Raw genomic sequence first — 22,744 nt, 5'->3', positions numbered from 1 at the left:
ATTCTAACATTCAGATACATAGAACACTGAACAGGATCGCGCGCCACACACACATACACACACACACACACACACACACACACGCGCGCGCAAACACAGGTGCAGGCCATAACTGTTCTTATACCTCCACAAACTACTTTCAACCAGAAGTTTCTGGTTTGTGATCCCTCAAAGTGAAGTTCCACACTTGATATCATTATAAGGGGCATAACCTGCGCTACAACCTAACCCTGGCCCAAGCAATGTCTGATCTGGCTAAACATGAACATATAAAGATTTCCAGACTCAACATTAGTGGTCAATATGTAATATTCCAACTGAAAAGGTCCGTATACATTGCTTTCATTTTTTTCTCAGTTCAAAACTGAAAAATAAATTTTAAATTATGCCCTCCCTGATGGAGGGAACAAGAAGTTGTGTCGATGTAGTGACACTAGGGGTCACTCTTGGGAGCCCGAAACACCTCTGGTCTTTGATAAAAGGCCAATGAAAATTGGCGAGTGGTATTTGCATACCACTCCCCCGGACATACGGGTATAAAAGGAGCTGGTATGCAACCACTCATTCAGGTTTTGTGCTGGAGGGACACAACGTCTTGTTCCTTCCATCAGGGAACGGAGGTTACGCAAGTAACCAGGACGTTCCCTATCTGTCACTCACTCGACGTTGTGTCGATGTAGTGACACTAGGGGTTCCTATAAGAAACGCCACAACTGGCTGAACTGTGTTACGTAAACTGGCGGTGTGTGACGGGCAGACCACTGTGTGCCTCATAGCCAGCGCACCAGGCCGACACGTAACCTCCCCCAACGCTGTTATGAGTGTCAGGCTAGCCCAGTCGTGGCCTCTTATCCTCTTTTTTTTTTCTCTCCCCCCCAAAAAAAAGGAGTTAACTGACTGGGGCCACCAGGTCTGCATTGGGGGGTGTCCCTCTCAAGGGGAAGACACCACAGAGACCACACCCCACCCGGGGGGGGTATTTTGAGTGGAAATACGTCACATGGTCTTGCCGAGCTTTGTCGGAAGTATGTCATGTGGAAAAGTCCCATGGTAGGTCCTACCCTACGGGGGAGGAGTTTCTACAAACATGGTGACTGGAGCAGAGGGGCCTCTCCCAAGGAAGACGCAGTTTACCAACAGGGAAACAAATTAGCGGAAGATATATGTCGCATGGGGTTACCTATGGGGAACCAACACATGTGGAGCACCTACCCCAGTACAGGGCTTAGTTAGCACATGTGCTGAGCCAGCAGAGAGTTTCTCTGCGAACTCGTCTGCCACAGGACTCGGAGGAAATCATCCAGGGAACATAGTTTGTGAACACTACTGGGAGTCAACAGCGCAGGTCTTCAGCTCAGGGGAGGTGAAAGGCGCTATGCGCAAGCGATAGTGAGGGCGGGGGAGCTGAAAGATAGGGACCGGGCAGTAAAAGGTGCCTCCCATGACCTTGTCAGCTCCTCGTGCACTTCCGGGAAGAAAGGAACTGGGGCGGGGCGTGGCTGCGAGCCCAGGAACAAATCATTGAGCCGCGAGGGTTCAGGGGAGAGCGGAGGGTTCCACTCTAGCCCGACGCTCGCGGTTGTCCGGGAAAGCATGTCCGTCATTTCCACGTCAGCCTGTGACAGGGCGACCGTACCCGAGGGGGGGAGCCCAGCTGAGGCTTCCGCGTCCGACTGGACGAGCCCGCTCTCCCATGCTGTGCTGGAGAGCTTATCACCTTTGCGGGCTCCGAACAAGAGGTCGAACACGCCGTAAGATGAGCAAGCGGACTCATCCGGAAGCCCGATCGGGGCAGACGAGCATGCTGGGGAATGGGAGGTCCGTGGGGGGATACCCAGTGGAGGTGGTCCCATTGGGGTCCCACTGGCCTCATACCTGTGGGTAGAAGGACCGAGGCGGGGAGCTGCTGGGGTGGCTTGCTTTCTTACGAAGGCAAGCCACGACCGCAACGTTGCCATAGTCATGTTCTCGCAATGAGTACATGATCCATCCACGAATGCTGTCTCCATGTGGGTCGCGCCCAGACACGAAAGACAGCGATCGTGACCATCAGAAGGCGAGAGATAACGACCGCAACCAGGAATAACACACAAACGGAAAGGCATCTTTAAAAAGATGCGTCTTTAAAAAGACGTTCCGTGTGTGCCGCTCTTTTAGAGAAATATACTCTTTTATTTCTGCCAAAGCGCCCATGGGCGTTCTCTGCAGTGCACCAGTGCAGAGGAGGGAGAAGCTGCAGAAATGCGCTGTCAGATCCAACAGAGGTGAATGAACAGTCGTGGAATTCAGCTCAGTGAACATCGACCGTTCGGCTCCGAAGAGAAAATCTGAATGAGTGGTTGCATACCAGCTCCTTTTATACCCGCATGTCCGGGGGAGTGGTATGCAAATACCACTTGCCAATTTTCATTGGCCTTTTATCAAAGACCAGAGGTGTTTCGGGCTCCCAAGAGTGACCCCTAGTGTCACTACATCGACACAACGTCGAGTGAGTGACAGATAGGGAACTGAAAAATGTTACATCAGCTCAATTTGTTTAAAATGTTCATTTGAATCGTAATTACTTATATATGAAATATTTATTGATAGATGGAACTTTTATCCACTTTACAGTATTTTTGCATCACAAAAAGAAAAATCTGATGAATTTGAGTTGCATTTAGTCTTTGGGGCAATACATTACTGTACTGGATCACTAACCTCTCATTGTTTCTTTCTCTCTAGCATGTGATTGCCATCCAGTTGGCGCAGCTGGTAAGACCTGCAACCAGACGACTGGTCAGTGCCCATGCAAAGATGGCGTGACTGGCATCACTTGCAACCGCTGTGCCAAAGGCTACCAGCAAAGCCGCTCACCCATCGCCCCCTGTATAAGTAGGATTAATCTCTCTGGCTTGTTTTTTTTTTCTCTCTTTCTCCGCCTCTGTCTATGTGCCTTTATAAAATAATTTGAATTAATTTAAAGCCTTTGAAGTATTAACAAGAAATAATAATGCTTGCATTAAATAAAATACCACAGAAGTTTTTAAAAATGTAAAGAGTGATATTTCAGTATGAAATGGCAGAGGAAAATGGTTTAGATATTTGTAAAATGGAATAAATCTTGGTAACACTTTACAATAAAGTTATATTCATTAACTTTAGAAACTATTTAAATTAACAAACTAACAATGAACAATGCTATTACAGCACTTATATATAGTATTTTGGTTAATGTTAACCATATGTTTAGCTTACATTTTTAGGTGCATTTTTAGAATTAAAACTTGTATATGTTAACTTTAGTTAATGCAACATGAACTAACATGAAATTACAATGAACAATTGTATTTTATAAATTAACTTTTAAGCAATTATTAAATGCTGCTAAGAAATATTGTTTATTGTTAGTTAATGATACCTAATTAATTTACAAAACATTAACATTATATTTATTATGTTAACAAATAGAACCTTATTTTAAAGTGTTATCGAAACATGACAAAAGTCAGATTACACAAAAATTGTGTAATTTTTTTCACAAGAGGTAAAAAAACTGTGAAAGTGAAACAAAATTTAAACTTAAAATGTTTTTTTGTTAAAAGGTACTTTTTTATTTTTATGTTAGTTTGGCTTACAATTTTATAATAATCCTTAGTAAGTCTGTTAAGGTTCAGGTCATCTTCTCTTATATACATTCATAAATAATCTAGATAAAAAAAATAAACACATATTGCTCACCGTTTTTTTTTTTATTAACCACAACTAATATCTACATAGCTATTCTTGGACAAACATGTATAAAAAACAGTGCTGAACCATATTAAATTGCTTGAAAAATAAGCATGACCTACAATATATAACAAAATGACAGACAATGGTTGTCATATAAGCACAAAGAATTGTTCTTTATTAAATCTACTATCATGCAGCTTCCCTCAAAAATTCATCTTGGTCTAAATACAGAGGTCCAGCATCAGTTATTTCTCCATTAACCACCCACATAGAAATTGATAATAATGCGCCAAAGAAAATTCTGCATAAACACTTATTATTATTCATGATTTCATGGCCCCGGCCCATTTAATTTCCGTATTGGTCCCCCGTTCCATTATTTCCTTGGATGGCCATCTTGCGATGGCCCCTCCACTAAGCCAAACAGACCATAAAGCCCTGGACGACATGACCTAGTCTGCCCCGAATTTGCTGACGGCCTTTCAACTCATAAATCTCGCGGCCTGTTCCAAAGCCATGATGGGTGATATGTTTATTGGCAGTATCAACAAGGCAGCAGACGGTTTCTGTGGCGATAAACGACAGGCCCACACAGCAGCTGGCATTTCTCGATAATGTACTCGGTGGGAGTACAATACAATGTGCCGCTATTAATGTAAACCACTTCTATTATGTAGTAACTGATGACATCGACAATAAAGATTTATCTGGCTTATTGACAAAGCAATTATGGACATTAATCCATTCAGGTTTGCTTGGCAAAGACTCATGTAGACAAATGAAACCCCGAGAAACTAGATTTCCCCTAATTTCTCAGGGTAAGCAACAAATGTGCTGTAAAAACTGGAGAGAAAATGGGCCCCAGCAACTGAGTGGAAAATATTTGGTTTCTCATATACAGTACTTTATGATATAACATGCTTTTTTTTTTAATAGGTTCATATAAATTTTTTGTGCAAATCATTTATTTTGCCAACTGCACATTTTAACAAGCCTGGATCCCCCATCAGCATATATGTTGGAATAGCAGAAACCATTAAATAAGGAGGAACGCGCTTCAATCTTGAAACCCATTAACGCGTGACAACAGCTTTGATCGTTAATATGTTGACATGAAATACTCCATCTAAAACATTTTGCAGTTTTTTTTATAATTGCTATGCATGCAGCTTTTCTGCCTTATATTAACTGAGAGACATATTAAAGGAATATTCCTGGTTCAATACAAGTTAAGCTCAGTCAATGGCATTTGTGGCATAATGTTGACTATTCTTGGAGGGCTTAAAGGCAGAAATGTGAAGCTTATAATTTTATTAAAGCACTTGCATTATTTCTTCTGTTAAAACTTGTGTATTATTTGAGCTGTAAAGTTGTTTAAATCAATGTTTAAAACAAAGTTGCCAAATTGGATATAACTTTACACAGAAAAGGCTAGTAAGTGATTTTATCACACTAAAATCATGCTAACACACATATTGTTTACATCTTGTGGCTATACTTTTAAAAGTATTTCAATGTTTGCGGATTGGCTCCATTGACTTTCATTGTAAATGCCTCACTGTAACCTCAATTTTTGCTTGTTTTAAAGAAAAAAGGGATGACTCAAAATTATTTTTTGAAGATTGAGCTTACATTGTATTGAACCCATTATATTCCTTTAATTGTCATACTGCAGACCATTTAAAGTGATGTGAGGGCAAAAAAGGTGTGTAACAATAGGAAATGGTGACAAGGACCTAACATATACACTTGACCTTATACATTCATATACTGTATATTTTATAAATGTTAAAATCTTATAAGTCAATGAACATGCTAAATATCAACAACATGTCAGTGTAACATTTTCGATACTCTAGAACTCCTCGAGAAATCACCCACAAAACCTAGATAAACATTTGAGAAGTGAAACTTGTTTATTGAAAACTGAAAATAATTAGAAATTGAAAATGTATGGCATTGGGCATGGTTTTGATTTAATTCTTGATTGTTTGTTACAGAAATTCCTGTTGCTGCACCTACGGCCACTTACAGCAGTTCAGAAGAGCCATCAGGTAAGTTTTCAACAACGTGGTCTCATAGTCAAAACGTGACTCTATATACATTTTTGCTTCAGATACAATTTCCTGCAGTTTCCAGGTGAAATGAACACTAGAGGTGCAACAACAACTGTGTGTTTTATTCACTTTCACTCAGATCATGACTTCAATGGCTGATTATGACTCTATATTACTCAGACCCTGCTATTTTATGATACTGACACCTTAACTCTAACACATCTTTTGAAAAACAATACATTTTAATGCTTTTATTGCAGACTCACCTACATATATACATTTATCCGAACAATCAGAATCAGAATCAGAATGAGCTTTATTGCCAATAGTATGCTTAAACAAACAAGGAATTTGTCATGGTTAGCTTGCGAACAAGATTAGCTTGCTCAGTAGCTCACCTCATAGACTGTTGGATGTTGAGTCAAGTCCAGCCATGAACTCAAGCTGACACGTGACACGACAGAGTCATAGAAGCGACACGAAATAACGTGGTTGCTTCAGAAAATGTGCTTTTCATTTTACTTCTGCATTTTAAAACACTATTGGTTAGGTTTATGCTTTGATTTGGTAAGAATGTCTTTTTAAACATCTCATTTATATTTTAAAACACTAATGGTTAGGTTTAGGAGATGATTTGGTAAGGATGTCTTTTTTAAACGTCTCATTTATATTTTAAAATACTATTGGTTAGGTTCAGGCAAAAGTTTTAGGTTAGGGTGTTATGTTTTAAAAACATCCATCTAATATTCACCTTAAAACCTCGTCTGAATACGACACCATTTTACTCGCTTTTGGCGCCCCCAGCTGGACATTTAACTGGAAAACTGCAGCCAAACGTGTTATACAGCACGTACATTTTAAATTGCAAAAATGTTGTCATGTTCACGTAAATTTCATGAAATCTGGCACTTTTTCGAAAACTAAACATCTACCTAAACAGATATTTCACCCAAAAATGTAACCTCTATCATTATCCACTCACCCTCATGTTGTTCCAATCCCATATGACTTACTTTTTTCTGTAGAGCACAAAAGAAGATAGTAGGCAGGATGTTAGCCTCAGTCACCATTAACTTTCGTTGCATCATTTTTCCATACAAGGAAAGTGAATGGTGACTGAGGTTAACATTCTGCCTAACATCTCCTTTTGTGTTCCAAAGAAGAAAGTTATATGGGTTTAGAACAACATGAGAGTGGGTAAATGATGAGTTGATGTGACAACATATGGACATGTGAAAAATGTTTACTGGTTTTAAGCACAAAAATTAATTTACATAAAAAGCTCTTAATAAAGGATACATTGACTCAACATTAAGCTCCATATAGTTAGATATTTTAAACACGTTTTTGTTTGGTGGTAGTAAAAATTTTACAATATGGTTCAAATTTGCTTCACAACATATAAATTGGAACTGTAGAGAAAGAATTTTGATACTAACTAGACAACAACCCCAAAAAGTGAATCATAATTTCTGTTTAATTTTTAAGGCCCAAATTTTCCTCTTACACCTTAATCATGATATCATCAACAAAATCTGAGTGGTGGCTTTCCTCCCTTGCATGCTTTATTTCAGTCACTATCGAAACTGGCTGGGAGCTTAACCTGATTACATGCTTCATTTGAATGCGTTTGCTTTTCCGTCACACTCTTGCAATGCTGTGCCATGAGGGAGAACACACCCTTGCTCTTTCATTCATTCTCAAATACCCAAGCTGCCCAATCACTGTCTGTGCCATTGGAGTGCACTTACGCCTGTGACATACAGGAGTCCCATGGAGCCAAACTCAGTTGCTTAGCTGTTTCTGGCTTTTCTCAACTCTGAGATGTTTCTCCATTCACTAAGAGTTTAACTTTCCCTGTTAGCACACACATTTCAGACACATCAAGCCATGGTGCTCGAGAAGATGGAAGAAGCAGGTTAAAATCAGGCCTGCGTCGTATCCTAATGCCATTTGCCCTCTGTCTACCCAATAATCTCCTGTCCCCTCTCTACTTTCTTTGTCAACAAAAAGTAGCAAAAACCCGTTGGAGCCATGACCTAGCAGTTCTCTCTATATTTTCTTTGTCTACAAACAAACAAACAAACAAAACACATCAGAGGCTTAGTGGATAAAGCACATGCTCAGACACATTGAGCTGTGGCGCTCCATTGGGAAATACACAAGCTGGTTTCATAGAATGAACGTTACTCTATATAAATTTTTGCAATCTGACTTTTACATGCCACTTTCTTTGTTTCGTTGCAGTTTCCTGGTGAAACTAACACTAGAGGCGCTACAACAACTGTGTGTTTTATTACTTGTCACACAAATAACGAGTACAGTTGCTGATTATGACTTAATAAAAACATATTTTTCACTCTATTATTCACACCCCACTATGTTATTGATATCAAAACAGTTATACTTTAAAATGATTTGAAAAACGAAACATTTTAACACTTGTATTACAGACCCACCTACTGTACTTATACACACTTTTTCCAATGTCTTTATCTTGCTTGGTAACACACCTGATAGGACATTGGACTTTGAGCTCATCGGCCACAGTTCGAGACCAGCCATATTTTATTTTTTATTTCGAATTTGCATTTTAAAACACTACCATTTAGGGTTAGCTGTTGGTTAAGGATGTCTGTTTTGTTAAACTCTCATTTATCTTTTCGGACACTATTGGTTAGGTTTAGGATAAAGTGTTAGGTTACTTATTAAAACCTCCATCAAAATCTGATTACAACCTCATTTCGCTCGGTTTTGACGCCCCCCGCTGGACATTTCATTTGAGAACTGCAGCCAAATGTGTAATGAAGCATGTAATTTCAGTTTTGCAAAAATATTGCAATGCTCACGTAAATTTCACCAGGCTGGAAATATATGTTTGAATCTGACTTGTGCCATGTTTCACTTCCATTTCCCTTCTCTTTTCCTAATAATTTCAAGAGCTCAGTATAAAAAATAAATAAATAATAAAGATGCCCCAAAAATTCTCAAATGTGAAAAAAAAAAAAAAAAAAAAAAAGAAAAAGAAAAAAGAAATTTGGCGCTTCTGCTCTTATTCTATCTACCTGTAGTCTACTGTGAAGATGTCTCTGATGTAGTTCCCTGGTGGAATAGCACAGTTGTGCTTGAAGGACTCTTTTAAGTAGACATTTGTCCCACCACAAGGGACTTCCATTATTGGGGGATGTGGGTGTAAAGGGGCAGCATCAAGCATTGTGTCACTTGCCTAATGGCCGCCCAGTCTTATCAAAGAGAGGCAGGATGAGGCGGACAATGGCAGTTGCCACACAAAAGCCGTCCCGTCCCCTTCGTTCGTGCATTTACATGGAAATCGGGCATGGCTGATATGGACTCGTTAAAATCATTTACTTTTGGACACCACCCCCTTCTTATCACTTTCTCACTCTCTGCCACCAATGCTCTCCCCCACGATCCTTCACATCCTAATTCTGCGCACCACTTTTTTGTGTTACTACCACCCCCAAAGCTGCCAGACAGCTTGCTCTTCTACCCCTCCACCCCATTTACTTTCCCCTTCAAACTTTTTTTATTCGGGTTGGTGGTTCTTTCCTGCCTCGCCGTTGCCCAGGTAACCTCATTCAGATGGAATATAAAGGGACATGAAAAGGGTGGATTGGACAGAGGGGCTGGAGAAAATAATGAAGTTTGTCCATATTCAGACGAAAGCTGAAAGTTCTCCTCACTCCCATCTTGTCCAGTCCACCAGAAATCTTGAGGTTATTACGCTATGTGAAGTAGCTGTGTTGAGAGACTCTCAGGTTCCAATTTGTGTCAGGCGTTAGTGAAATTTGGAAAGGGAAAGGAGCCATTTTAATGTTCTATCAAGCCCTGGTCTCAGTCCAAAAGGTGGCTGGCACTGAAGCGACTTAGAGAACACTATCACTGAGGCCCTTTGGCTCATTTGAGGTTCAGGTCTTTACAGAGGTGTCAGATAGATCCGCCTATATACTAGGGCTATAAATCATAGTGCCTCTGAGGTTTAAATGTGAAAAGCAGCTTTTAAACGAGGATTCACTCTTGCAGGCATTGTGACAGCTGTGTTCTGTGTTTGAATGACCTTTTTGCCCCCTGCATTGACACTGGTAAGGTTGGGGCAGTGAAGGGGTGGGCGTATGTAAGGACGTGTTAATTAGGATGAGGAAATGACTGGTTTAAGTTAAGAAAAGATTAAATCATTAAATACCCATTAAGCCTTAATTCGTTCTAATGTAACTCTCTTTAAGTGTGTGAAGGATGTGTATACTGTTTCCCCAGAAAGTATTTGGACAATTAAGCCACGTTGAAAACAGTGTGAATAAATAACACAAAATCAAACAAAAAAATCAAAATGTTAGAATCTTCTTGCAAAAGTAACTTTGCTTCTTTTAAGTCACCTTTTCACTGTCTCCGACATTCATGTACGACTGTCGTATTTCTCCCCCTAGAGGCAGTCGTGATAAACTGTCATGCTGCTTGCAATGGATTTTATTCATTAAGGGAGAATCTACCAAAGGTTTACCTCAGAATGACATTTCTGTGTGTAATTTTGTTGAGCAGATGAATGAATTCAATAAAATTCATGATTAATTTTCACTCAGTATTTATTATTAATAGTATTATTTATTATTAAAACTGTTTATAGTTATTATTATGATAATTAACAGCAACAACAACCATAATTCAGCAAATAGGGAGCAGAAGTTCATAGATGTGATTTTAAATGTGTAGATTTTGCTAAATGACACATGTGCACATTTAATCACGTTTACTGTAATAAAAAAGCTTTTTTGTGATATATTTACAACATAATAATTTCCAACTGTTAGTTTTGCATGAATACATCACATTTGGTCGGCAGTCGCATATGGTCTTGAAATATTTCAACGCAGCCGAAGCTCAAAATCGGATCCAAAAATGTCGCATCTAGAGAAGGTCACAAGCCCACGCAGCCCCTGTGTGACTCTCCATTGCAAATGACTGACTATGACTGACTTACCTGACTGACTTATCAGATGCATTGAAAAGGCGGCTTTAGCCAATTTTGCATTTACTTTTAACCAATTGTTCCCAAAGTGATTTTTATTGGATGTACAGTATGAAGTCAGTTCCCCTCAAGTTCACACAGGTGTCCTATTAGAGTAACCACAAGTGTACTTCATCACATTAACTGTGGACAAGTTTTTAAAACCAAAAAGTGACTTAATTTTGTGAAACATTTGTTTGAAAAGTGTGCTTGTGCTGTCTTTCTTGAAAATAAATGCCACTTGGTTTGATATTTTTTTCTATTACAATGACATTCATACATTTTTAAGTGTGTCTAAAGTGTACAAATTCTTTTTGGGGCCACTGTATACAGTATGTGTGTAACGGGAGCCAGCTGGTAGGTAGCTGTGCAGTGTGTAAACCTCACTCTCCTAGCCTCAAGAGGCGCACTAGCGACTGACACTAGGGGCTGTAGCCTTTAGCCTCCTCGTTATCGCACCTGCCTCCCATGCCAGAGACGCCGGTTCGAATCCCGCTCGGAGTCAGTTGAGCAGGATCAGTTACAGTGGTGCCGTGACCCCGGATGGGAGTGAGGTTTAGAGGGGTGGGTGAAACATCCTGGTTACTTTCGTAACCTCCATTCCCTGATGGAGGGAATGAGACATTGTGTTGATGTAGTGACACTAGGGGTCGCCCTTGGGAGCCCCAAACACCTCTGATCTTTAAGAAAAGGCCAGTGGGAATTGGCGAGTGAAATTTGCATGCCATTCCCCGGGACATACAAGTATAAAAGGAGCTGGCTCACAACCACTCATTCAGGTTTTGTGCTGAGGAGCCGAGACAGGGTCCCGGCCATTTCAGCGGGTAGTTCAGAGTTGTGGCAGGAGGGACACAACGTCTCATTCCCTCCAACAGGGAATGGAGGTTACGAAAGTAACCAGGACGTTCCCTATCTGTCACTCACTCGACGTTGTGTCAATATAGTGACACTAGGGGTCCCTATACAAAATGCCACAACTAGCTGAACTGTGTTACGTGGACTGGCAGTATGAGACGGGCAGACCACTGCGTGCCTCGTTGCCAGCGCACCTGGCCGTCACGTAACCTCCTCCAATGCTCCTACGAGCGTCGTACGGTCCCCTGCACCTCGGGGACAAGTCGACCGCCCAAAGAATGGGGACAGTCTACCCCAGCCGTTGTCTCTTCTCCTCTTTTTTCTCCCCAGAAAAGAGTGGAAATCGATCAACTGGGGGCCATAAGGTGTCACTCCCAAGGGGAAGACACCGCGGAGATCACAACCTGCCCGAAGGGGAGGTAACGTGTGGAAATACGTCACATGGTCTTACCGAGTTTTGTCGGCAGTGTCGCATGTGGAGAAGTCCCCATGGTAGGTCCTACCCAGAGGGGACGGAGCTCTACAAACATGGCGACTGGTGGCAGAGGGGAAGACGCGGGTTTACTAACGGGGAAACCGTCTCGCGGAAAATACATCACACAGGGTAACAAACAGGCAACCAGTGCATGTGGTGCACCTACCCCAGTACAGGGCCTACTAGCACACGTACTGGGCCGGCATCAAGTTTCTCCACGAACTCGCCTGCCACAGGGCTAAGGAGGGCTCTCATTCCGCTTTCCTCCGAAGCAGACAAAGAGCTGCTCAGAGCCTCTAAAGCTCTGCGTGCGATCCAAATAGATGTGCAAAGCACACACCGGACACAGCAACAAAAACTCTGGGTGGAGGTGGAGTCTTCAAGAGACTGCCCTTAGGTCAACTGACTCCAGGGCTCAAACGGGGCTCCCCGCAGGACCATGGAGAGATCCCATGAGGGAATAAGGCGCGGTCCGGGAGGATTCAACCTCCTCGCGCCTCTAAGGAACCTGATGATCAGGTTGTGCTTCCCTAAATACTTACTGTCAACTGCATTGTGGTGCACCACCATAGCGGCCACATACACACTCAAGATGGGGGGGACAGCTGCCCCACCAGCCTTTTCTGCAGGAAGGAAAGCATAGACCCAACTGCGCATCTCTGGGGGTCTTCGCGTCGGGAAGGACACCACTTAGGGAACAGACACCACTGCAAGGCATACAGGCGCCTCATAGAGGGAGCCCTAGCCTGAGTGATCGTGTCTACCACCACGGGTGGTAGGCCACTTAGGTCTTCAGCGTCCCATCCAAAGGCCAGACATGAACATTCCAGAGGTCTGGTCGTGGGTGCCAGATGGTGCCCCGTCCCTGAGAGAGGAGAACCCTCCTGAGGGGAATTCACCAGGGAGGGGCTGTCGGGAGGAGTGTGAGGTCCAAGACCCAAGTCTGGGTGGGCCAGTAGGGTGCCACTAAGATGACCTGCTCCTCGTCCTCCCTGACTTTGCGCAGGGTCTGTGCAAGTAGGCTCACTGGGGGGAACGCATACTAGCGTGTGCCAGCACATCTGTGCCGAGGGAAGCCTTGGTCAGGGCGTACCAGAGTGAGCAGTGGGAGGATTCCCTGGAAGGGAACAGGCTTACCCACGTTTGACCGAATCGACTTCAAACCAGCTGGACCACCGGGGGGTGGAGTCTCCACTCTCCCCTGAGCGTGACCTGTCACAACAGCGCATCTGCCCACATCACCCCAGCCACGCTCAGAGGCATCTATCGTAACCACGATGCACCTGGGGTACTTGCACTAAGGGGACTCCTGCCTGCAGGAATGCAAGGCAGCCCAAGGGCTGAACAGGTAGCGGCAGATTGGCGTGATGACCACGCGATGTGTGCTGCGGCGCCATGCCCACCTCGCGACTCGAGTCTGATGCTGAACTGAATCGCATAGCCAAGTTGGACGGTCCCGGTCAGCCGTCACGACGGGTTGGGGAGCGCAAGCCACGGCCCCAAGCTCCAGGCAAGGGGGACCAAGGAGACAATCACATCAGATGTACCGGTGGGTGTGGCCTCACGGGGTGGCTGAGCCGGAGGCGCCACATTGAGGGGGCTCGGACCCCAGACTCGTAGCCGTGCTGAGTCTGGGGACATCAAAGCACTTACCTGGCTCCGGGTACCCACCATAGGACCGGTCAGTGATGGGGGAGGAGGGAACCATCCTCGTAATTTGTCACAACCGCCCAGGCTGGTGTGTTGTGGGGGGCCCGCCTCTGCAGCATCGTGCCTGCCATAAATGTGCAGTGTCCAGCGATCACAATAACAATTGCCGAAAACACTGGGTGTGTGACCCAGGATGGGTCGCCCGTCTCAGGGGTAGCTAGAAGCCTTCCTCAGGTTCTTGGCGGCGGGCCGTGAGATGGGGGGCGTCTGCTTCCTGCGGGTGGCTCTACACCGGGGCCCGGGACGCCCCTGGCGAAGAGCAGAGGGTGTGCAGGCTCTTGATCTGCGCCGGGGCAGGATATGCTGAATAGCCTCCGTCTGCTTAACCGCTAAGAACTGCTGGGCAATGTCCTAGACGGTGTCGCCGAATAGGCCGACCTGGGAGACGGGAGCATCAAGGAACCATACCTTGTCAGCCTCCCTCATCTCAACCAATTTGAGCCATAGGTGGTGCTCCTGGACCACCAGGGTGGTCATCACCTGCCCGAGAGTCTGCGCCGTGACCTTCATTGTCCGGAGGGCAAGATCGGTCGCCGAGCACAGCTCCTGTATCAATCCAGGGTCAGAACTACCCTCGTTCAGTTCTTAGCGCCTTGGCTTGGTGCACCTGCAGGAGAGCCATGGCATGCAGGGTGGAGGCGGCCTGTCCAGCGGCACTGTAGGCCTTAGTCTTGGACGGAAGTCTCGGGTGGTTCTGCCAGGTGCCGGTGTTTTGCAGGCACAGGTGCACTGCAACAGCCTTATCCAGGGGAATTCCTGGGGAATCACCGAGTACCCCCTGGCAGCCCCACTGTTGAGAGTAGTGAGAGTAGAGGAGCTCAGAGACCGGGTCCAGGCAGTGAAAGGTGCCCGCCATGACCTCATGAGCACCTCATGCACCTTCGTGAAGAAAGGGGCCGGGGCGGGGCGTGGCCGTGAGCGGCACTCCAAGCTTAGGAACCAATCGTCAAGCCATGAGGGTTCAGGGGGGAGTGGAGGGTTCCACTACAGCCCGACGCTCGCAGCTGACCTGGCAAGCATACCCGCCAGCTCTGCTTTGGCCTGTGATTGGGTGACTGCACCTGAAGGTGGGAGCCCAGTCAAGTCCTCAGCATCAGACTGGACCAGCCCACTCTCCGATGCTTCAATCGAGAGCTCATCCACTTCGTGAGCACCGAATGAGATCACGAACTTGCACTGAAACAAGCCAGTGGTCTCATCCCAGAACTCGACCGGGGCAAACCAGCGTACTGGGAAATGGGAGGTCCGTGGGGAGTTACCCGGTGGAGCGGCTCCCATTGGGGTCCTCAAATCGGCCCCAGTGCTAAACGACGCGTCCTCAAACCCGTAGGTAGAAGAACCGAGGCGGGGAGCCGCTGGGGTGGCTAACGACGGAAAGCCGTGACCGCAATATTGCCATGGTCATGCTCTCACAGTGAGAACATGACCCGTCCATGAATGCAGTCTCCGTGTGGGCAGCGCCCAAGCATGTAAGACAGCGATCGTGGCTATCGGAAGCGGAGAGGTAATGATTGCAACCAGGGAATAAACACAGACGGAAAGACATCTTTAAAAGGACGCTCTCCGTCAGTTCCACTCTTTTAGTAGGGAAAATATACTATTTTATAGCAAGAATATATACTCTTTTAGACCGTCGAAGCACCCAGGGGCGTTCTCTGCGCTCCACTGGTGCACGAGGGGGAGAAGCTGCTGTAATGCGCCGTAAATCCAACAGTTTTTTAGAGGTGAATGGAACAGCAGAGGATTCAGCTTGCTGAACACAACCGCTCAGCTCCAAAGAGAAAATCTGAATGAGTGGTTGCGAGCCAGCTCCTTTTATAACCGTATGTCCGGGGGAGTGGCATGCAGATTCCACTCGCCAATTCCCATTGGCCTTTTCTCAAAGATCAGAGGTGTTTGGGGCAACCCCTAGTGTCACTACATCGACACAACATCGAGTGAGTGACAGATAGGGAACAGTAGGCAACTGGTAGGTAGATGTGCAGTGTGTAAACCTCACTCCCTTGGCCTGAAGAGGCGCAATAGCGACTGACACTAGGGGCTGTAGCCTTTAGCCTCCTCAATAGCGCACCCACCTCCCATGCTGGAGACGCCAGTTCGAATCCTGCTCAGAGCGGGTCAAGCAGGACCGGTTACATGTGTGTAACAGCCAAGTCCAATTTTTTCTATACCGTATGCAAAAATTGCAGATTTTGACACCAATCATTTTAAACAGAGTGAGAGTATTTTGTTTTGCCAAAACCAACCTCTAAATACTCTTTTTTTATGTTTTACATATATTTTCTTTTTTCAATGCCCCTGTTTCACTAATATGTTGTTTGTTTTCCTTTTAGATTGTGACTCCCACTGTAAGACCTCAAAAGGCAAGATGAAAGTCACCATGAAAAAATACTGCAAAAAAGATTTTGGTAAGTAATTTTTATTCAGAACAGGGGTGTAAAAAGTAATGAAATTATGGGTACTGTGCCAGAATTCTGCTTGAACTTTATCTAAAAATGTCTAAATTAAATTGTAAGGAGTAAAAAGTATGATTTTTACCTGTAAAATGTAAATAACTAAAAGTACTTATCTGTTTCATTTAAATTAAGTTTCAATGGCTCTAAAGAACAGTACAATTCTCCCAAAATAATACTTAAGTTTAGTAATAACGCATAATTACTCAAGTAATTTACAACCCTGACTCAGAAACACAAGATGTCTTTTCACTAATGTAGTGTGAGACATCTTTCTTTCTGGGTTTCTTCTATTGCTCTGTGCCTCGCCCTCTCTTATAGCACTGACAGCTTATTCAGGGGAGAAAGGTTTATGTTATAGCATCAAAGCATGTGAACACAGCAGGTATCTCCAGATGGACACGCTCAAACTGCCCTGCAGCATCACTGAGGACAAAGGGGACAGCTGGTTCCTGTTGGAAGCTCAGATTTCATAGATTTCACTGCTTTAAATACCAATATAGCTTATATAATAAAGTGCTTATAGAAGTTAAAGAATTTAGTTATGAGTTTAAGGTTCACATGTCTTTCTATCTGGCAGAATGTTAGCCCCAGTCACCATTCAATTTCATTGTATGCATATAAGATGCAGTGTAAGCGATTGGTGACTGATGAGCCTGATGTTCTGTCTAACATCTCTTTTTGTGTTCAATGGATGAAAGAAAGTCATATGGGTTTGAAAAAACACGAGGGTGAGTAAATGATGTCAGAATTTTCATTTTGTGGTAAACTATACCTTTAAAACCGATGTGCCGTCTAAAGTGCGTCTACTCAAAAATAACACCTTCTATCAGGCCACAGTATAAAAGCTTTGCATGCAAACTGTTTATGGATCCTCTGGCTGTTTGCAGAGTGAGGGAAAAGTTTGATTTGATTTCTCAGTGTGACATCATCAACTCATTCCTGACTGGCTTCAAGTCTGGAAAGAGATCTGAGATTTGTTGCATCCAAGAGTGAGGCCTGCACTGCCAAGCTGAAGAAAAAGAGAAGCAGACAGACAGCGTCCAAAACAGCCACAATGCAACACGTTTCCAGCATCAAACATTTTTCTGACCTCATTAAAAGCCAAAATTCTACATGAAGAATTGACAGAACTTTGTATCACAATTCACATACTATCCATTTTAGTATGCGTCCCAAATCCTTGTAGGTTCTGTGCCAAAAGTGCCTGGATGATAATCGTTCATAATTTTGCGAACCTGTAATAAAATTGCCCACGACTTAATGAAAGAGGAGGAGTTTGCAATGGTTAATTTTGTAATTTTTTTAGTGGAAGAAAAGTGCCAACAAATGCAGGCCAAAGCAACCACAGCAGTTTTTACAAGTATGAACCAAAACGTTTTTAGTATTTAAAATTATAAGTTAATCAATTTAGATGCAAACTTAGAGTCTAAGACAAAGTGGTAAGTGGTATCAAGAAGCAGTTTTAGAAATGTGCAAATTAGGATGCAGCCAACATCTTGTTGCAGTTGTGCCTGGCTAGGACAATAACCCAGATTAACATGGAACCCTTACATGCATGGGTGTTTCATCTTTAGTGAACCGGCACGTATATCTATCACAAATGGATCTACAAAATGCCCAGATAGTGTCAAATTTTCAAAACATTTTCAAGAAAATTACAAGAAAAGAATCTACTCTGATTCTTTGATGTATTACTTTTCATGAATCAAAGAGATGATTCAACAAATATAGAACAGGGTTCATTACTTCCAACAGTACTTCCAACTGGCTGTCAAACACATACTGAGCTATACATAACACATGAACTACATAAGCAACACATACAGTTTGTATTTTCTCAGGCACTTTTTGAGTCTAAATAGACACACAACTTACATAATTTTAGTACACCAAGATTAAAATAGCCAAATCATAATATTCATGTATTGCAATTACTATAGATTACTTCAAGGGTTTTGCCCCCCCAAATTACTGCACAAATTATCAAAGCTATGCACACACAGAGAGACACCCGTATGTCCAATTTATCACTCGCTGCAGCTCTCAACCACACAGGTCATCTAAAGTACACTCTCCTCATTAATATGAAGCACCTTATCTATATTAATATCTACTTACAACTCACTACTTTAAATGAGTCATTTACAGTACAATCACTTTCCCCATCTCTCTCATCACATTGGTTTCCAAAAACAAATTCAGGCATCCATCAGAGGAAGAAATGTTAGATAATACTAATATAGATAAAGACTGCATCAGCAGCCACAAAGACAAATGAGAGAATAGAACAGATGTAGTAGTAGAGAGAGGTTATTTTGTGTTGATTTTATATATATATATATACAGTTGAAGTCAGAAGTTTACATACACTTAGGTTGAAGTCATTAAAACTCATTTTTTAACCACTCCACAGATTTAATATTAGCAAACTATAGATTTGGCAAGTCGTTTAGGACATCTACTTTGTGCATGACACAAGTAATTTTTCCAACAATTGTTTACAGACAGATTGTTTCACTTTTAATTGACTATATGACAATTCCAGTGGGTCAGAAGTTTACATACGCTAAGTTAACTGTGCCTTTAAGCAGCTTGGAAAATTCCAGAAAATTATGTCAGGCATCAGGCCATTAGCTTCTGATAGGAGGTGTTCTGAATTGGAGGTGTAACTGTGGATGTATTTTATGGCCTACCTTCAAACTCAGTGCCTTTTTGCTTGACATAATGGAAAAATAAAAATAAATCAGCCGCAGAAAAACAATTGTGGACGTCCACAAGTCTGGTTCATCCTTGGGAGCAATTTCCAAATGCCTGAAGGTACCACGTTCATCTGTACAAACAATAGCACGCAAGTATAAACACCATGGTACCACACAGCCATCATACCGCTCAGGAAGGAGACACATTCTGTCTCCTAGAGATTAACATGTTTGCTGCGAAAAGTGCAAATCAATTCCAGAACAACAGCAAAGGACCTTGTGAAGATGCTGTAGGAAACAGGTAGACAAGTATCTATATCCACAGTAAAACGAGTCCTATATCGGCATAACTCGAAAGGCTGCTTAGCTAGGATGAAGCCACTGCTCCAAAACTGCCATAAAAAAGCCAGGCTATAGTTTGCAAGTGCACATGGGGAAAAATATCTACTTTTTGGAGAAATGGCCTCTGGTCTGATGGAACAAAAATTGAACTGTTTGGCCATAATGACCATCCTTATTTTTGGAGGTTAAAGGGTAAGGCTTGCAAGCCGAAGAACACCATCCCAACCGTGAAGCATGGGGGTGGCAGCATCATGTTGTGGGGGTGCTTTGCTGCAGGAGGGACTGGTGAACTTCACAAAATAGATGGCATCATGAGGAAGGAAAATTATGTGGATATATTGAAGCAACATCTCAAGACATCAGCCAGAAAGTTAAAGCTCGATCGTAAATGGGTCTTCCAAATGGAAAATGACCCCAAGCATACCTCCAGAGTTGTGGCAAAATGGCTTAAGGACAAAAAGTCAAGGTATTGGAGTGGCCATCACAAAGAGCAAGGAGGCCTACAAACCTGACTCCATTACACCGGTTCTGTCTGGAGGAATGGGCCAAAATTCCTGCAACTTATTGAGAGAAGCTTGTGGAACGCTTCCCAAAATGTTTGACCCAAGATAAACTATTTAAAGGCAATGCTACCAAATACTAAAAAAGTGCATGTAAACTTCTGACCGACTGGGAATGTGATGAAAGAAATAAAAGCTGAAATAAATCATTCTCTCTACTATTATTCTGACATTTCACATTCTTAAAATAAAGTAGTGATCCTAACTAACCTAAGACAGGGAATGTTTTCTACTATTAAATGTCAGGAATTGTGAAAAACTGAGTTTAAATGTATTTGGTTCAGGTTTATGTAAACTTCTGACTTCAACTGTATGTATACATTTTCTTTTCATTTTGTTGTTTCAGTTTTGCTTGATTTCTTGTTAGTTTTCAATCATGATCGACAATTTTAGTTTTAGCAGTATTAATTTTTCTATATATTTAGCTTTTATTTTAGTTTTAGTCATTTATAACCTACACTATGTCAGTACAGTTCTCATGGCCATGTAGTGTTATTGCTATCTTAGAGGCTTTTTCAGGATTAAAGTAGGCATGTTTTAACGATTTCAAATTTTGTAACATACTGTTTCAAAAATTTGTGGTCTTTTACATTTTTAATTATTTGGTTTTGGAGTCATGAAAATTAGTTTAATTTAGTTTCAGTTTTTCCATTTTTGTTTTTATTTATTTTTTGTTCAGTTAATGAACATTTTTTCCATTTAGATTTCATTATATTTTGGATTGACAAAAACAATACTGAGTTAGAGAAAGTAGAGAGAAAAAGATTGTAGGCCTCTTTATCTCCTATCGTCATTTAAAGCTGGTACAGACTCTTCAGAAAGAGCCTAATTTTTCAACACATTGTTACAAATCAGCCATGTTGTTCCTTCCAGCAGCTGTTCAAATGGTTTTGCAATTCATCAATTATAGCAGGATGAGAAATGGTTCCAATTACGTTTTAAGCTAAACATGCTCCAAAATCTCAAAGTTCTCTGTTTTCAGTTTTGTCCTGGTGTATAGTGCAAAAATATTCAGAAACTGTTCTGACATATTACAATTCTGTTATCATTTATTCACCTTCATGTTGTTATGAACTGGTATGAACTTCTTTCCTATGTGGAACACAAAATTCACCATTCATGTCCATTGTATGGAAAAAAGATGCAATGAAAGTGAATGGTGACTGAGGCTAACATACTGCCTAACATCTTCTTTTGTGTTCTACAATGGAAAGAAAGTCATAGTGGTTTATAACAACATGAGGGTGAGTAAATGATGACAGAACTTATATTTTTTGGTAAACTATCCCTTTAATTAGCTATGCAGAATAACTCACCTTATTTGCTTTTGTCTGAGATTAATTTCTTATTTAAGTCTTTATGAAAGTGTTCAATTAATGGCAAAAGAGAGCATGACATATTATTTTTCTCCTTTGACAATTTCCTCTGTGCAAATGTTGGAACTCAGATTTGTCCTGCAAGTGAGAAGTTATTTTAGAAATACTTCGATTTCCTGACACGTCACTTAATGTAATATGGGACAGGCCAGCGTTATTAATATTTTCCACATTAGAATAATAGCAAATTCATCAAAACTATGAACTTACAAATTAAAGTTTAGGAATTATGTAGTTGCCAAAAATTTTAAAAACAAAACAAAATTGATGTTATCAAGCATGAACTATTAGATCAGAAGCTTTTACGATAATAAGAAATATAAATTAAAACACGTGTCCAAACCTTTGACGAGTAAAATATGTGTATGTGATTGCTCGGATCAATGTGGTACAAATTGTCCGGTAGTCACTGGAAGTTTACACTGCTGGCTTCCGCAAAGTTCTACATCTGCCCAGCACTGGCGAATGAGAGAGACAGACAGACATACAGACAGGGAGACTAGAGAAAAAAGAAATACTCCCTGTTGATCCGCCTTTGTTGTCCATCGCTACGGAGACAGCAATCCTAAAGGGTCACATTCTCCTACTCTTGGGTGGGGGGTGAATGACAATTAATCAAACAACCGTGTGTGTGCGTGTCAGTGTGTGTATGCAGCTTCTTAGCATTGCCACACACAGTGAAGGCAGCAGACACTGCCCCACCGTAAGCAACCAGGCATAGGGTGTCCCAGTGGGGAGCTCGCTTCTGCTTCAGTGTGGTAATCAAGCTCACTAATTAGATTAGAGGCCGGCTTGTGTACAGCGTGTGTGTCGTGTTCCAGCACACTGACCACAGACACAGAAACCCAGCGGGACACCTGGCAAATCCATGGGATTCTTCCTCTTTTTGAATTCATTTCTCTCTCACTCTCAATCAAAAGAGAGAAATCCCTCACTGCCTCACCTTCTAACTCTTTCTCTCACTCTCGCTCTCTCTCTCTCTTTCCACATTGTCATGAACGAGAATAAAAGTAGTTTCATTCTTTTCAGCCGATCTAATGATGCTTTGGTGATGGATTGTTTTGCTGTCTGTGCTATGTTGCCACATGTAAAGAAGGGGTTTAACTTGCAGACAACGATTTAACTGGCCCTATAGACACTTTAACATATTCTTAGCTTTTACCTCTAAGCTTTTATTGTACATAGCTATTAATTGTTTATTATTACTATGATTAACCTGAGAATTTAAAATAAGCAGAAATGATTACAATAAAATTATCAAAAATTTAAAATCAGCTAGATGAAAATTGTATTTCCTCTCCCAAAACACACAAATGGAGACTTTTACTGAAGTCTCCAGAGTTTACTCATTTCCACCTGAAAAAGATCCTAGTAATCTAATTTATATGTCTCCCCTAGTTTTAGAAGAGATCTCAATAATGTCTCAAACTGTGCTCAGATTTGCCAAGATACCAAAGTCTGTTTTTTTTTTTTAATT

General features: G+C 42.2%; 1 protein-coding gene across 3 annotated transcripts in view; it reads left to right on the top strand.

Annotated features, from left to right (window-relative positions):
• Positions 1-22,744, top strand: part of LOC127450024 (netrin-1-like) — a 71,191-nt gene that overhangs the window by 36,985 nt on the left and 11,462 nt on the right. For all 3 annotated transcript variants that reach the window (XM_051713727.1, XM_051713728.1, XM_051713729.1), the window contains exons 4-6: positions 2,725-2,874; positions 5,715-5,768; positions 16,168-16,242. In XM_051713727.1, coding sequence (XP_051569687.1) covers positions 2,725-2,874; positions 5,715-5,768; positions 16,168-16,242 — 279 coding nt within the window. The remainder of the gene's footprint in view (positions 1-2,724; positions 2,875-5,714; positions 5,769-16,167; positions 16,243-22,744) is intronic.

The sequence above is a fragment of the Myxocyprinus asiaticus genome, chromosome 13 (genome assembly GCF_019703515.2).
Source record: "Myxocyprinus asiaticus isolate MX2 ecotype Aquarium Trade chromosome 13, UBuf_Myxa_2, whole genome shotgun sequence".
In the NCBI taxonomy this organism is placed as follows: domain Eukaryota; kingdom Metazoa; phylum Chordata; class Actinopteri; order Cypriniformes; family Catostomidae; genus Myxocyprinus; species Myxocyprinus asiaticus.
Note: the sequence above shows the minus strand (reverse complement) of the source record. Positions and strands in the feature narration are given on the sequence as shown.